The 14,683-nt window shown below is 37.8% G+C and overlaps 1 protein-coding gene across 1 annotated transcript in view; it reads left to right on the plus strand.

Annotated features, from left to right (window-relative positions):
* Nucleotides 1-14,683, plus strand: part of ITIH5 (inter-alpha-trypsin inhibitor heavy chain family, member 5) — a 145,210-nt gene that overhangs the window by 5,871 nt on the left and 124,656 nt on the right. The window contains exons 2-3 of the mRNA XM_006891876.1: nucleotides 12,425-12,588; nucleotides 14,064-14,165. Of these exons, the coding sequence (XP_006891938.1) occupies nucleotides 12,425-12,588; nucleotides 14,064-14,165 (266 nt within the window). The remainder of the gene's footprint in view (nucleotides 1-12,424; nucleotides 12,589-14,063; nucleotides 14,166-14,683) is intronic.

Consider the following 14,683-nt stretch of genomic DNA (forward strand, 5'->3'; position numbering starts at 1 on the left):
ACAACAACAACAACAGTTGTTTTTAATAATAGGAAAATTGCTGATTCATCTACAGAAGTTTGACATCCTTAAAACACCTGGGCCAAGTTGTAAGCCCAGCATTAATAGTTACAGCAATAGCAGTGAGGCACATGGGGTTTGTGGATGGAGATGAAACCAAGGCTGTGGCAGATCCCACAAAGGATACCAGAGACTTTACCACTAAACCCCTCATAGACGAAAAGCTAAGAAAGATAGGCATCAGATAAGACATACATTCCAGGAATTCTAGCTTAAGGAAAGAAGGAACAGCACTTGAGAGATGTTCTGGATCCTTGAAGAATTCCTGTGAGGTCACTTGGAAATGCTGAATCACCCACAAGAAAGGCCCCTATCTTAAACCCCAAAGCATATTCTACTGCTGACAAAGATAATGCTGGAACTTTGTGTACATCAGGTCTCCCTCTTGCCCCTGGTGCTAGTGGTTTTGCAAATGGAGCAGTGTTTAATCTGGGAGGGCTCAAGGCAGTAGACAAACACCATAGGGTCCCTAATTAAGGAAGCTTTTCCACATAAGCATCTCAAGACTAGATTTGATGTGTAGAGACCAAAAATATTTGTGAGATGACATCAAGAACATCATCGTGAAGAAATCAAAAGAACATTAAAAATAAAGGAAAGAGGAAAGACCAAAATGAATTTCAGAAGAGACTCTGAAATTTGCTCTTCAATGGAGAGAAGCTAAAGCAAAAGAACTGATGAAGAGTGGATAGGAAATTCCAATTCAAGAAGATATAGGAAAGTATTCTAATGAAATGTGCAAAGACTTAGAATAGAAAAAAAACCACAAGGGAAGAACAACATTTCCTGAGCTGAAACAACTGAAAACAAATTCAAGTCTCCAGTTGCAATACTGACAGATTCTATGGATAAAATACTGAATGATGCTGAAAGTATAAAAAAAATGAAAGGAAAAAATATGAAAGGAATAGTTAGAGTTTAAAAAAGAATTAGGAGACAAAAAATCATTTCAGAAAGTAGCATATGATCAAAAACCAATGTTACTAAAGCAAGAGGTCCATGATGTAGTAAAGACAGTGACAAAAATAAGGCGGAAAGAATTTACAGAATACCTCCTAAAAGTGTTTAAACAAACAGATGCAGCCATGGATGTGTTACAGTAGCTTATGCCTAGAAATTTGGAAGACAGCTACCTGGCCAACTAACTGCTGTAGATCCATATTTGTTCCCATTCTTTTTTAAAGTATTATTATCACTTATAAGTAAATTTTTGCTGAAGATTATTAAAAATGGCTGGAGCAGTACATTGACAAGCAGCTGCTAAAAATTCAAGCTGGATTCAGAAGATGCCCTAGAATGAGGAATATTATTTCAGGGCCGGTAGGCAATATTATGATAGATGGATAAAAGATTGAAGTTGTCAATTATTTCATTTTACCTGGATCCACAATCAACACCCATAGTAGCAGCAGTGAAGAAATCAAAAGATGTGCTGCCAATGATTTTCAAGATCATGTTTCTGCGGTTAAGGTGGCTGGAGACCAAAGAGGGCTTTAAGTTAATGGCTAAAAAAAGCCAACTTTAAGCTAACACTATAACCATCTTTGAGAATGAAACCATAGGTGGCCAAGAACAAAAGGTAGGAAGACATTCTCAGGTTCAGCTTGGCTTCAGGTGACTCGGAAAGCTTCCTAATGACTTGGTAAAATAGACTGTGGAAAGTGTGGACCTTTTAGATTCAAAAGAATAACTTTTTCTTACTTTTGCTTATGTTAATTGGATAGCTTTTTCAGGGTTTCATTTTAGGTAGTTAATGAAGATACAACTTTAATAGTCAGCTCCTCTTAGAGAGTGCTTCCTACACTGAGCAGCAAGACTTGAAGGAGACTGAAGCGAGACTCTGGTAATGGTGGTGGAAAGATGGTGGCATTGCTCTGAAGAAACTGTGGCAAGGTGTAACCAGTGGATCCTTGAGATAAAGGCCACAGGTAAAGGTTTTGCTTGCTAATGTTTGAAGAATCTGACTTGTACCTGCTCTGAGGTAGACCTTACTGGATGATTGAGGAAACCAGAGACTTCTTGAATTTGTGTTGCTGAACTAAAACTGGAGCTTGGACTAATTGAGGAATTGTTCGTTGGGACTGTTAGGCTAAAATCTAGATTTGCTTTGGGTGATATTCTTTGTTTCCCTTACTCTCCAACTTACTTCCCTAATAAACCGCATTCTTGGTACCATCACCACAAAAAAAAAAAAAAAAAAAAGGAAAAAGAGTTACATTGGGCAAAGCTACTGTCAAGGACTTCTTTACAGTGCTAAAGAGCAAAGATGTCAGTTTAGAGACTAAGGTATGTCTGACCCAAGTCATGATCTTTTCAGTTGCATCATATACATGTGAAACTTAGACAATTCATGAGAAAGACCAAAGAAGAATTGATTGTATTGTACTGTTGAAGAGTTTTGGATATACCATGGACTGACAAAAGAACAAATAAATCTGTATTGGAAGAAGTGCAACCAGGGTGCTCCTTAGAAGCCAGGATGGTGAAACTTTCTCTCACTTACTTTGGCCAAGTTGTTAGGAGGCGTTAGTCTCTCTCAGGAAAAGAATATTATGCTGAGAAAAGTAGAAGATCAGCAAAAGAGAGGAAGACCGTCAATGAGATGGATTGACACACACAGGAACTTCCTTCATCGATGGATTTGGGCATGATGGTGAAGTAACTTCCTTCACCAATGGATTGTGAGGACGGTGCAGGATAGCACAGATTTCAGTCTGCTGTTTAAAGCATTGCTGTGAGTGGTAGTAAACTGCACCACCCAATAATAAAAATACTTATGATAAATGCTTATAATATTCCACATTGCTGGCAGTTCAAAACCTGTTATGTATTCTATTCTTTTCCATTTTTTTGTCTGGTTCCCCACCCCCCAGTTTATTTTATTATGTTGGAGTGTTTAATTCTGTAACATAAATTGTCAATAAGAAGACTACTGGCTCAAAGAGGCTACACATTAAAAAATTTTTTTTTACATTTTTAATTTTTGTAGGAGTTATAAGATTATGAGTACTATTATTACTGTTCTGCTTATCAGTATTGTCATTGTTTTTATTTTAGTATTGTTATTCTTAATACTCTCTCTCTCTTTTAAAAATTAATTTCAATGAACATTTACAGAGATTTTGGATTTCCATTCATTCATTGTTGCACTTTTCTCCCTGTCCACCCCACCCCCATCCCCAGTTCACTCTTCTTTAAAACCAAAAGAAAAACTCCCTCCATACAATCCCTCCATACCCCCCGACCCCAACCCCGAGTATACTTCACTCTGCAACCCTTATTCCGAACTCTTATTATAATAATAATGCCCTAAAATATATTACTTTTAAACTGTTCTCTCCCTCATCGGCTTCAATGCAGTAAACATAATATATCCAGTTTTTCTCAGTCTTACCCCCCACCCTATTAATACTCTCTCTTAATCCCCATTATTGTCTACAGTGATGAATACTTACTTTCTTGTCTGCAATAGTGATGATCATTCTTAGATATTAAGTAATTTTAATTTAATTTGTATTAACTTAATGACTTTAGAGCTTAAACTTTTAAAATTAATTTTATTGGGAAGAGTTATTTATCTGTGAATGATTTGTCAGATCTTTTGCTTGTCCTTCTCTAGTTGTGTACTTTTTTTTAATTCTCTAATTGTCCATTTATTAACAATTTTTGTATGTTATAGAGACTTTCTATCTTCTGAATTGGAAGACTTCTCTCCTTAGATTTGTCATTTGTCTCATTAATTTTGTTTACAATATGTTGTTGTTTGTTGTTATGTGCTCTTGAGTTGCCTGTGATGTATAGTGACCCTATGTACAGCAGCTCTGAATCGTGCCCTATCCTGAGCCAGTCTCTTTAATTTCAACGCACCAGCCTCTATTGCCTCAGTTACTGTATCAGTCTGTTTCATCCTGGGTCTTCCTCTTCTGCTCTGTCCCTCCACCCTTCTGAGCATGGGGTCCTTCTCCAAGGACCAGTCTGTTCTGGCCACGTGCCCAAAGTATGTGAGGCAAAGCTTCAATATCCTATCCTCCAAGGAGAAACTTGGTTTCAACCTCTCCAAGACACACCTATTTGTTTTCTTGGCAGTCCATCGTGTGTTCAAGACATTTGCCATGATTTAAGCATTTACATAATAATTTTATGGTTTCCTTTATAGCTTCTGAATTTTTCATTCTTGGTCAGAGACTTTCTTGACCCCTTGGCCTAGACTTTTGATTTAATTTCTTAATGTTCCATACAGAACAAGTATTACTTTTAAAGATTTTATACATTATTAAGGATCCTTGGTGGCACAGTGCCTGTTCTTGTTGTTAAGTGACACTGACCCATAGCAACCCAATGTACAGTAGCTCTGAAGCCTGCCCTCTCTGAGCCAATCTCATGGTCTCCGACTGACCTAAGTCCATTTCTCCAGTTACTGAGTCAATCCATCCCATCCAGGGTCTTCCTCTCCTGTGCTGTCTCTCCACCCTTCCCAGCATGAAGTCCTTCTCCAAGGAGATGAGTAAAATATACATTATATATTAGCTAAAAGATTGGAAGCCCTAAGCTACAATTTGTACCTCAGAGATAAGATGAGCATCCTTTCGCTGTGAAGACTTATAGCTTTGGAAATCCAATACGGATCACTGTGGGATGAACAGGCTCAATGGCAGGGGGCTTGGTGTACATCATCAGTGTGAATTTCACTGACCCGTCCAACTAGTCCCAGAATGGTCTTTCCAGCAAAAGATCTGATGCCTCACTGCCTAGCCTGAGTGTTTTCAATGATTTGCTACCTCTAGGAAACTGTTCTTGATCTACCTCTGCCTGCTTCTGTTTGGTATTTTATTCTAGACTATTAATCACCCTATGGTTCTTCTTACCTTTTGTTCTCTTCCTGTATCAGCACAACTATCTGAAGTTCTCAAAATTTATGTACATAATGATCAGATTTTGGGTGGCAATAGTTGATACTCTCCTACTCCTAACACTTCATGGACCTCAGAACATTGTTTGATATTTCCCCCCTGAATTAATGACATACTCTTTCTCTGAAGCTCCCTGGCATCACACATAAAGAAGAAATGTTGACATTTTGAAAACCAAGGGTAGGTGTTAATGTCACGTAAGGTTTCTTAATTCCATCACATACTGAAATGTTCCTAAGTAGAATGTGTTTTTGAACATAGGTATTTCAGGGTTGATACCATCTTTTGTTTATGCTTATTGCTACTGAGTAGGTTCTGACTCTGCTGTCCTGTAGGTTTTCCTAAGTAGTAAACATTATGGGGGCAGTTTGCCACATTTGTCTCCCTTGGAGCAGGTGGTGATTTCAAACCACCAATCTTTATGTAGACACCACTGTACTATCAGGACTCATTTCATTGGTTTGTAGAGTGGTAAATTTTTTTCCTTAGGTAATAAACACAGTATTCAAGTAAGGCAATTTCCTTGTCCTGAGATTTCTGCGGCTTATAATAACAACATGGTGTGTATTTTTTTTTAAATGAGAGTCAATTAAGTTTAGTGAAGAGTTTCAGACCAGAAGTCACCAGCAACCAAGGTGCAATCTCCTAAAATGAGAGCGTCTAAAGGGAATTAGTCCAGAGGTTCTCTACCACTTTCAACCTAGTTTGTTCTTACAGTCGCTGAAGTCTTGTTAGACCAGAATAACACAGCAAGAGGTTAATCTTCTAGCAGAAGAGGAACTGAAGCCAATATTCTGGAAAATGTCCCACACATCCCCCCATTACATTTCCAGATGGCATCATGGGTACTTCAGGACATCCTCTGGGTGGCTTGATTTTAAGTGACTCACATGAGTCACACGTAAACCTTCAGTCCCTTGAGCAGCTAATTAAGACACTCCCTGCCTCAAACTGCTTTTCCATCTGCTTAGCTCTTATAGACAAAATAAGGAAGAAATTAAGTCAAGTCACAAGAAAATTTATTTTTACCCCAACTTTCCAGCTGATACTCTAAAATGAAATAACTCATTAAATATAAATATGGAAAGCATGTTGGATTTTTAAGAAGTGTGCATTGGGAAAAATTGAGACCACCACTTTATAGGCTTCCTCTATGGACAAATGTTCAGGAACCTCTCTCCCACTCACAGCTCTCTTCTCGCATTTTCATGTTGGCCATTTCCTGACTGTTTTACCTATGCCTCTCAAAATGTATCTTCTTTCTAATTAAACTTGTCTATCTACTGTTCCAGAAACATACTGTATTATATACCTACATCTACGTTGTTGTTGTAATGTATCATTGAGTTGCTTGCAACTCATAGCGACCCTATGTACAATAGCCCTGAAAACTGCTGTACCCTGTGCCAACTTTACTGTCTCTGACACACCTACCCTCATTATCTCTGTCACTGAATTAATCTATCTCCTTGATGGTCTTCCTCTCTTTCTCTGTCCCTCCACCCTTCCAAGCATGATGTCCCTTTCCAAGGACTTGTCCTTCCTTATGACCTGCCCAAAGTACATCAGACAGAGCTTCAGAATCCTTGCCTCCAAGGAGCAGCCTGGTTTCAACCTCTCTAGGACATATCTAACTACCATATCTAAATACTAAATCCTAGTCTCAGGGTAGAGGAAACCATGGTTCATAGCTACAATTATCTTAGAGATTGATTCCTTCTCTGAATCTTGAATTTCCTTTTTCACTCTTGTTTCAGATGAGTAGAGACTAATAGTTTCTATTAGATGGACATTTGTAAGCTTTTAATATCCTAGATGCTACTTATAAGACTAGGATCTTTTTTATTGACCAAGTTGTTCCTTGAACCTATAACCCTAAGTCTTCAGGCCCCCTAGAGTGATGATGGGATTAGTTATATCTAAGAAGTGTCAGAGTCTGTGTCCTTCACTTGTTTCATACACACATATTCATATATTTGATGTAGTTTGTTAAGTGCTGTGGAATTGAGTATGACTCATAGTGACTCTGTGAAAAACAGTTTTGAGCCCTGCCCTATCCTGTGACAGCCTCACAATCTCTGACACACTCAAGCTCATTGCTGCAGTCACTCTGTCAATCCACCTGGTTGATCTTTCTAAAGATAAAAATCACTGAACAGAAACATTTGGTATAAGAACGTATAACAGATATAGAGAACTCTGGTTGAAGGTCTTTGTCTTCTTTACTGCCTGCCCCTCCACTTTTCCAAGCATGAGATCCCTCTCTAAGAAATACATAAATGTGAGATACGTGTAAACATTGTTGTTGTTGGTGATTGCCTCTGAGTTGCCTCATAGCAACCCTATGAACGTAAGGCATGAAGCCTTTCTATAATGACTGTCATTTACCAAAGTTCATAGAGTTTCCGGAGGCATGTTGTTTAGGAAGTGGATGCTTCTCACCCATATATTTTGCTTGTAGCAGACTATATATAACATGTTGTTGTTAGATGCTGCTTAGTTGAGTAAGACTCCTAGCAGCCCTGTTGTTTTTGTTGTGTACTGTAGAGTTGGAACTGACCCATAGCTGACCTTCTGATGGGTTTTCAGAGGCAGTTAGTAGCACTGGAGGAGACTGTCTGTCCTCCTCCTACGGAGCAGCTGGTGGTCTTGAACTGCATGCCTTTGGGATTGCAGCACAGCTCTTCTCCTGGGCCTTCAGATTAGTCTTCAGATACAGCTGTTCTTGTCATTTTATAAAAGTGAGATGATACAATACTTATCCTTTTTTAAATTGACTTATTTTTGTTAACAAAAGATTATCAAGGTTCATCTGTGTTGTAAGATGTTTTGATCAGTCCTCATTCTTTGTAACTGTGTAGTATTCTATTGTGAGTATGGATGACATTTACTCATACATTCACCCTTGGATCGACATGTAAGTTGTCTATAAATCCTTTTAGAATTTTACTCTGTGAAAAGATATGTGAATTGGGAGGGGGGAGGAAAATGTTGTGGTCCTTTCTTTCTTGTATTTATAATCTAGTAAGTCCTGGAATGCAGGTTATGTGAGGAGGAATAAGTTACCACACAGTAGATTTTAATATTTTATAGGCAAGAGTGCAGTAATAGAGAAGCCTGCAAGTAATAACAGAAGCTCCTATGAGAAAATTATAACTGGGCAGAAGCAATAAAACAAAAATAGTTTCTTGAATCTTTTCTCAGCCTGTCTCTTGGGCCCACAAGTTATGCTTCATAGCCTTGATGTAATATTGTGGAAAATTCTGCTATATCAATAATTTTAATTTAAAACAGAGAAGAGAATTATAATCATTAAATCTTTTGCCACATGCATTCTAATTTTCATACTTTAATTTAATGGAGTGGTCATTCTTATCTCATAAATAAGAACACAAATAAGAGCAAATCAACATGACTTCAAAAATAATACCCAAGTGTACCAAATGAAGAAGAGATTTTATTATTTAGCTAGTACTGGGCAAAGACTGTCTTCTTTGAGAGTTACCTTTTATTTGGAATGCTGTGCAGCTAGAGCTGTTAACTTGTATTCATCTAATATATAAAATCAGGCACCTCCCAAATATTCTATTTTATGTAAAAGAGTTAACTGGTAAACTGGTAGGAAGCATTTTTGTAAAATATCAAACTATGAAAACACACAGGTTGGCTTCAGCGTAATGCCTCTTGTCTTCAATGTTTAGGATTTAGTGGATACTATCTACTATTTTGATTTTTTATTTATATTATTTTTCTTATACTTGATACTATACTATCTTGGAGGAAAATTTCAAAGGAATTTTTAATATGCAATAATCTAGTGTACAAAAGAAAGCAAAATGTATAGAGACCAGAAATAATATAGAGCTAAAAATAGGAATATAGAAAACTCTGGTAAGTATAGTCCATAGAATAGCAATAAATTGATTTCAAGTACACAACAACAAGAGACAGAGATACAGGGGTTAGAGTAGAGAAGGAAAGATGTTTAAACATTTATAATTTAGGAGGAAAAACCCATTTCCAGAAACACCACAAGCAACTTATCACAGCTATTGATTTTATTTACTTAAGAATTTCCTTTCTTTCGAAAGATAAGCATTTTAATGGAAAAGAGAAAAAAACCCAAAAAAACCCCACAAAACCAAAAACCTAAACAACCTAACAAACCCCAACTTCATTGTTGTGATGCTTCTAAAAGAATTATCATTATATCCTACACCAAATTCCCATTGTCTTTCCTGGAATATATCAAATTTTCTTAAAGATAAATAATTGAACAGAAACATTTTGTATAAGCACATCTAGAATCTCTGGTAAATCCATTTCACTTGTACGTGGAGAGACAGATTTTGTAAAGAAATGAGGTTTTCATGAGGCAATACTCTGCAATTCAGCTTTTACATATTTCAGAAACATGTTCTTAAAACATTTTTCAAGGTTTTATTTCTTAATTCTGGGTTTGTTTCAGATTTATGGATCTTAGAAATAGACATAATCCTAGTGATTTATTCAAGGCCTTTTAGTGTTTAGATGAAACAAAAAACCACAAGGAGGGTTACTTCATTACATTACTTTAAAATAAAACATATGTGCTACAATGAATGAATGAAAATCCAACTTCTTGTAAATGCTCATTAAAATCACAACTAAAAAAATTTTTTTTTAAAAACCAAAACAAAAATGCATTTCCATCTAGTAGATGCCCTCTCAAAGTGACCTTCCAGAACTGCCCGATCAGGTTAAATGCTTAGGAAAGCATAAGCTCACGTCTTTTCCCTTGGAGAAGTTAGTGGGCTCTTACCTTTCAGTTAACAACAAAGGGCATAACCATGGTAACATCATGGCTCTCTAAGATAGCCACTGCCATCCGTCTGATTCTGACTCATGGTGATTCTCCTTGGGTTTCTTAGACTGCAATCTTCTCTCCCCCCCTTAATTTTCATTTTATTTGAGTGAAAGTTAACAAATAATCAAAATGGTCTTCCTATTCATTCACAGTCATTTGCTTTATAACAAATTTTAGCTGATTAATGTAATTTATTATAATGTCTGGTGGAACCCTTACATGTACTGCCTTTCTCTTGTCCCAACACACCCATTTTGACTCTTCTCTTCCTCTCTTCTCATTCCTGCTAACCCTCCATCAGTGATTCTAATAGTGTGAACCAATTATCCTTTGGTGACTGATGCAGGTCAGTCAGGATCATTTGTTCTACAGGCATTAATGTTGTGCAGTATTTTACCAATTGTATTTCTCACTTCATTTGTTTTGTTTTAGTGAAGCATAATACTCCATTGTGGGAACATACCATAGTTTCTTAAGCCACTCATCTGTTAATAAACACCTGGGTTATTGTAAATAATACTGCAATAAACATGGTGTGTATGTCAGTTTCTGTCACAGCTTTTACTGCATTGAGATACAGACCTAGTAGTAGGGTTGGTGGGTTGAAAGCTCTTTCTTTACCCAGCTTTCTGAGCACCAAACTGCCTTCCGTAGTAGCCATGCCATTTTAAATTCCCACCAGCATGGTTGAAGAACTCGGTTCTTTCCAGCCCCTTGCCAGCATCTGTTTGCCGCCTGATTGAATACTGCTAATTTTGCCAGAGTGAGATGATAGTTTGGTGTTGTTCTAATTTGCATTTTCTCACGAAGGGTCTTGATGGCCATCTGAATGTCTCCTCTGGTGAAGAGTCTATTCTGCTCATTTGTAACTGCGTTGTCCATTGTTGGCTTGGATTTTTTGTTTTTTTTTGGGGGTGGGGGCTCCTATCTTGTAGAGATATTGGAATATTCTGTAAACTTTAGAGAATTCCTTGTCAGATATGTTGTCAAAAGTTTTTTTCCCTGTAGGAAAAAGTCTGTAGGTACTCTTTAGTCTTTGGTGGCAGTGGTGGTTTTTAAAAGGGTTAGGCTGCAATCTTAATGAGACTAGACTGCCTCATCTTCCTCCCAAAGAGTGGCTGCTGGGTTTGAACTGATACCCTTTCACCTGGCAGTTCAACACTTAACCTCCTATGCCACCAAGAGCTCCTTTTTTCCAGAAAATAGTGGCTCTCAGATTTAAGCTTCAGAATCCCTCGGAGGGCTTGCTAAAGGACATATAACTGGGCCAACTTTTTAATCCTGTAAGTCTGGAATGAGATGTGATAGTTTGCATTTCTATCACATTTACAGGTGATGCTGGTGCTGCTGGTCTGAGGACAACATTTTGAGAATCACTGCTTTGAGAGCATTTCTTCTCAGATCAATTCAAAGAACCTCCTTTGCTCTTTTAGACAAAAATGTTTCAAATACTTTCCAATATCCTACCCTACTTTTAGAATTTCTTAAACTGCATTCTATGTATCTTTTGAAGGAAAAGAAATATTCTCCTAATGTTTTCACTAAGCATTATCTTTTTAAATCTTTTTTCTTTTTGAGCAATCATGACTGGAAGCTCAGTCACAAACTGCCACAAAGATGAATACCAGACATCCGACACCCAATCCATTCTGGCCCCACTTACATTTTTGGCTTTGATGCATGCAGTTAACTTTTGTGGATGTTTGAGTGTATTCTGTATGTGTATTACATAGGATAAATCCCAGCTCGACTTCTGTAATAAAACATTTAAAATATCTCTAAAGCTTTATTTGAGAGCATGATTTGACTCAAACATTTATGTAAATATATGTCAACTATAATAACTCTATGAGGAAGAAAGGGAAAAAATGCACAGGAAAAATTAATTCAGTTGACAAATCATGTGACTGTCAATTTCAATGACTCTGAGACCAAAAGAAAAAGATGGTGCCCAGCTACCATTGCTATTCTCTCTGTAAATCATCACTGTAGGTGATCTTGGGTGGAATAGGTGAAACTGTGGAATACAATTGAAAACAAAAAGTCACCAAGGTTTCTGGTCTAATAAAGATTGATTGGGTGCCTAAGACTATGACCCTTAGTTACTCTTTGGGCCTGAAACAAAACTTAACCCCATGGCTCAACTTTCAGCCAAATAATAAATAGGTAAGCAGAGAACTCTGGCGATCAAGTGGTAAGAAGTTGCATGAAGGTTATTTTATAAATGGAAGGAATGAAACAAAGGAAAATCAGAAGGCAGAGAAAGAAAGAATCATAGACCAAAAGAGTCCCAAATGGAAGAATATTTTCCTTGTAAGAAAAAAAACCCAACCTTGCACTTACCCCAGAATATGTTGTCCTAAGCTTTACTGTGCTAAACATGGTAATGGGTGGGTACTCATGGTGGACAGTGTTTGCCGGAGCTTCCTGACTCAAACAAACCTGGAAGCAGGAGCGGCATCCACTTCCAAAATAGCTTTGCCTCCAGAAACAGTGCTTAGTCCTTTCATTCATAGGGTTGCTATGAGTTGTCTACGACTCGACGACACCTAACAACAACAAGAAGCTTTATTGTATCACTGAAAATAGTGTGTTTTAATTCCAACAGAAAACCAAACCCTTGATGACAGAATTTTCTGTGAAGTCCACCATTATTTCTCGTTATACTTTCACTACGGTTTCCTGCAGAATGCTGAACAGAGCTTCAGAGGACCAGGAAGTTGAGTTCCAGATGCAGATTCCCGCTGCCGCTTTCATCACCAATTTCACAATGTAGGTGCCACACTGGACAGAAAATTGGAGAAGAAAATGTCTGTGTGAGGTGGTCTGGGCCATCCTGAGATGATGGGAGCTTGTCTATAACTGGGAGAATTTATATCCCAGAGTGGATGATAACAGTGAAATCTGTGAGAGCCATAAAGATGATCTTGTTTTCCTGGATCTCACGAAGTTTCTGACTCTGAAAGAAAAATATTTAAGTTTTCCTTCTTAAAAAGTTTTCACCTTACACAGACCTGGCTTTCACATGTTTTGCCATTTACAAGTCAGAGTGTCCTTCCTTTGCTTATTCTCTCTCCCGTTCTTCCTTTCCTTCCCTCTAGCCCTCCTTCCTCTCTCTTTTAAATATTTACTGAGTACCCACTCAGAGCCAGGCACATTTCTAAGAGAGTGTTGCTTTGCTCCAGGAATTCCAGTGGGAAACACTCAGTAAATAAGTCAGCAAATCAACACCTGAGCAAACGTCAGAGAGTGATGTATGTAATAATGATGACAGAACAGCAAGTAGGATTGAGAGGAGATTCTTTAGATTGAGAAGTCAAGGAAGAAGCCCAGGGAAGATAGTAGTTGAGTTGAGATTTAAATGATGAGACCGCATGAAACCACTGATACGCTGTGGGTGGTGTTGCTGCCTTTAAGTTGGCTCCTACTCATAGTGACCCATGAACAGCAGCATGAATTCCTGGCAGACCCCATGCCTACTTCGAAATCACTATGAACTCAAGTCCATTGTTGTGGCCACTGAACCAGTTCAATTCATTAAGGGTCTTCTTTTTTAGCTGACCCTCTACTTACTGAACGTGATGCCTTTCTCCAGAAACTGGCTTTTCCTTATAACATGCCTGAAGCCCTTGAGATGAAGTCTCAACATCCTTGCCTCTAAGGAGCACTCTGGCTGTACTTCTAAGACAGATTTGGGGTTTTTGGCAGTCCATGTTTTTATAGCCATAAAGATTATAACCTTGGAAATCCTGCAGAGCAGTTCTACTCTGTCCTATATACTGGGTCACTAGGAGTTGAAACTGACTTTATGATAATGTTTTACTGTAGCTTGTTTTTAAAATAAGTGGCCCTAGAGGAGAAAGAGAGTCTGACCTAGTCTGTTAGACAGTGGTATTGGAGGATCCTACTGTTGGTTGAATGTCTCTTCTTCTGAACCAAAAGGTAAAGATATGCCACATTGGCTTGGGTTTAATTTTTGATTTGGGCAGGATTCAAGTTGATGAGTCTTTGAGTAGATGTGATTTACTCCTGGAAAGTCAGAGAGGCACTATGGGTTGGGTTACCCTTCAGACCTGTTAAAAATTGCCCTACAATTAAATGAATGATTCAAACATAGTGCCCTGGTCTGGAATGCATATCTAAGAGGCAAATACAAATATTTTTCTAGGGTTGTCATGGTTATAAGATCGTGTTTGAATTTGTCTTGGAAATGCAAGCTGGTAACACAGATGTCTCTTATGTTTCAGGCTTATTGGAGACAAGGTTTATCAGGGTGAAATTACAGAGAAAGAAAAGAAAAATGGTGATAGGGCAAGAGAGGAAAGGAATAAAACCGCAGACGATAACGGGTAAGTACCACTTAATTAAAGAATTAAAAATTCATTTCAGGACATTTTCTACCACTTTGCCTACTAATCTCTTCTTTTTCCCTACCTCCAAGTGCTTACTACTTTTTAATTTTTTATCAAAGCAATAAATACACATGGTTAACAATATAAGAGATAAGAATTTATAATGAAAGGGAATATTTTACCTCTCTTATCTCCTAGTTCTTGCTTCCTAGAAGCATCTAATTCTAATTTTTCTGTGTTTAGCTTTCTTTGTAGTTATTTCCTTAACTCTCTTGACAGTCTTGGTTTTTTCTTTTTTAAAAACACTGAATCATTTGTATATATCAACTTATTTATTGAGCTGTTAAGACTACATATAACAAGCAGCTGTTGTTATTGTTAGTACAACTTGTAGTGACCCTGTGAACAACAGATCTGAACCCGGTCCTGTCCTGTGCCATCCTCATCAGCTGTGGCACACTTGAGCCCATGGCTGCTCTGCACTCACTGTGTCAATCCATCTCATTGAGGGTTGT

This window comes from Elephantulus edwardii, unplaced genomic scaffold (genome assembly GCF_000299155.1).
Source record: "Elephantulus edwardii isolate Elephantulus edwardi_28Jun2011 unplaced genomic scaffold, EleEdw1.0 scaffold00105, whole genome shotgun sequence".
Classification (NCBI taxonomy): domain Eukaryota; kingdom Metazoa; phylum Chordata; class Mammalia; order Macroscelidea; family Macroscelididae; genus Elephantulus; species Elephantulus edwardii.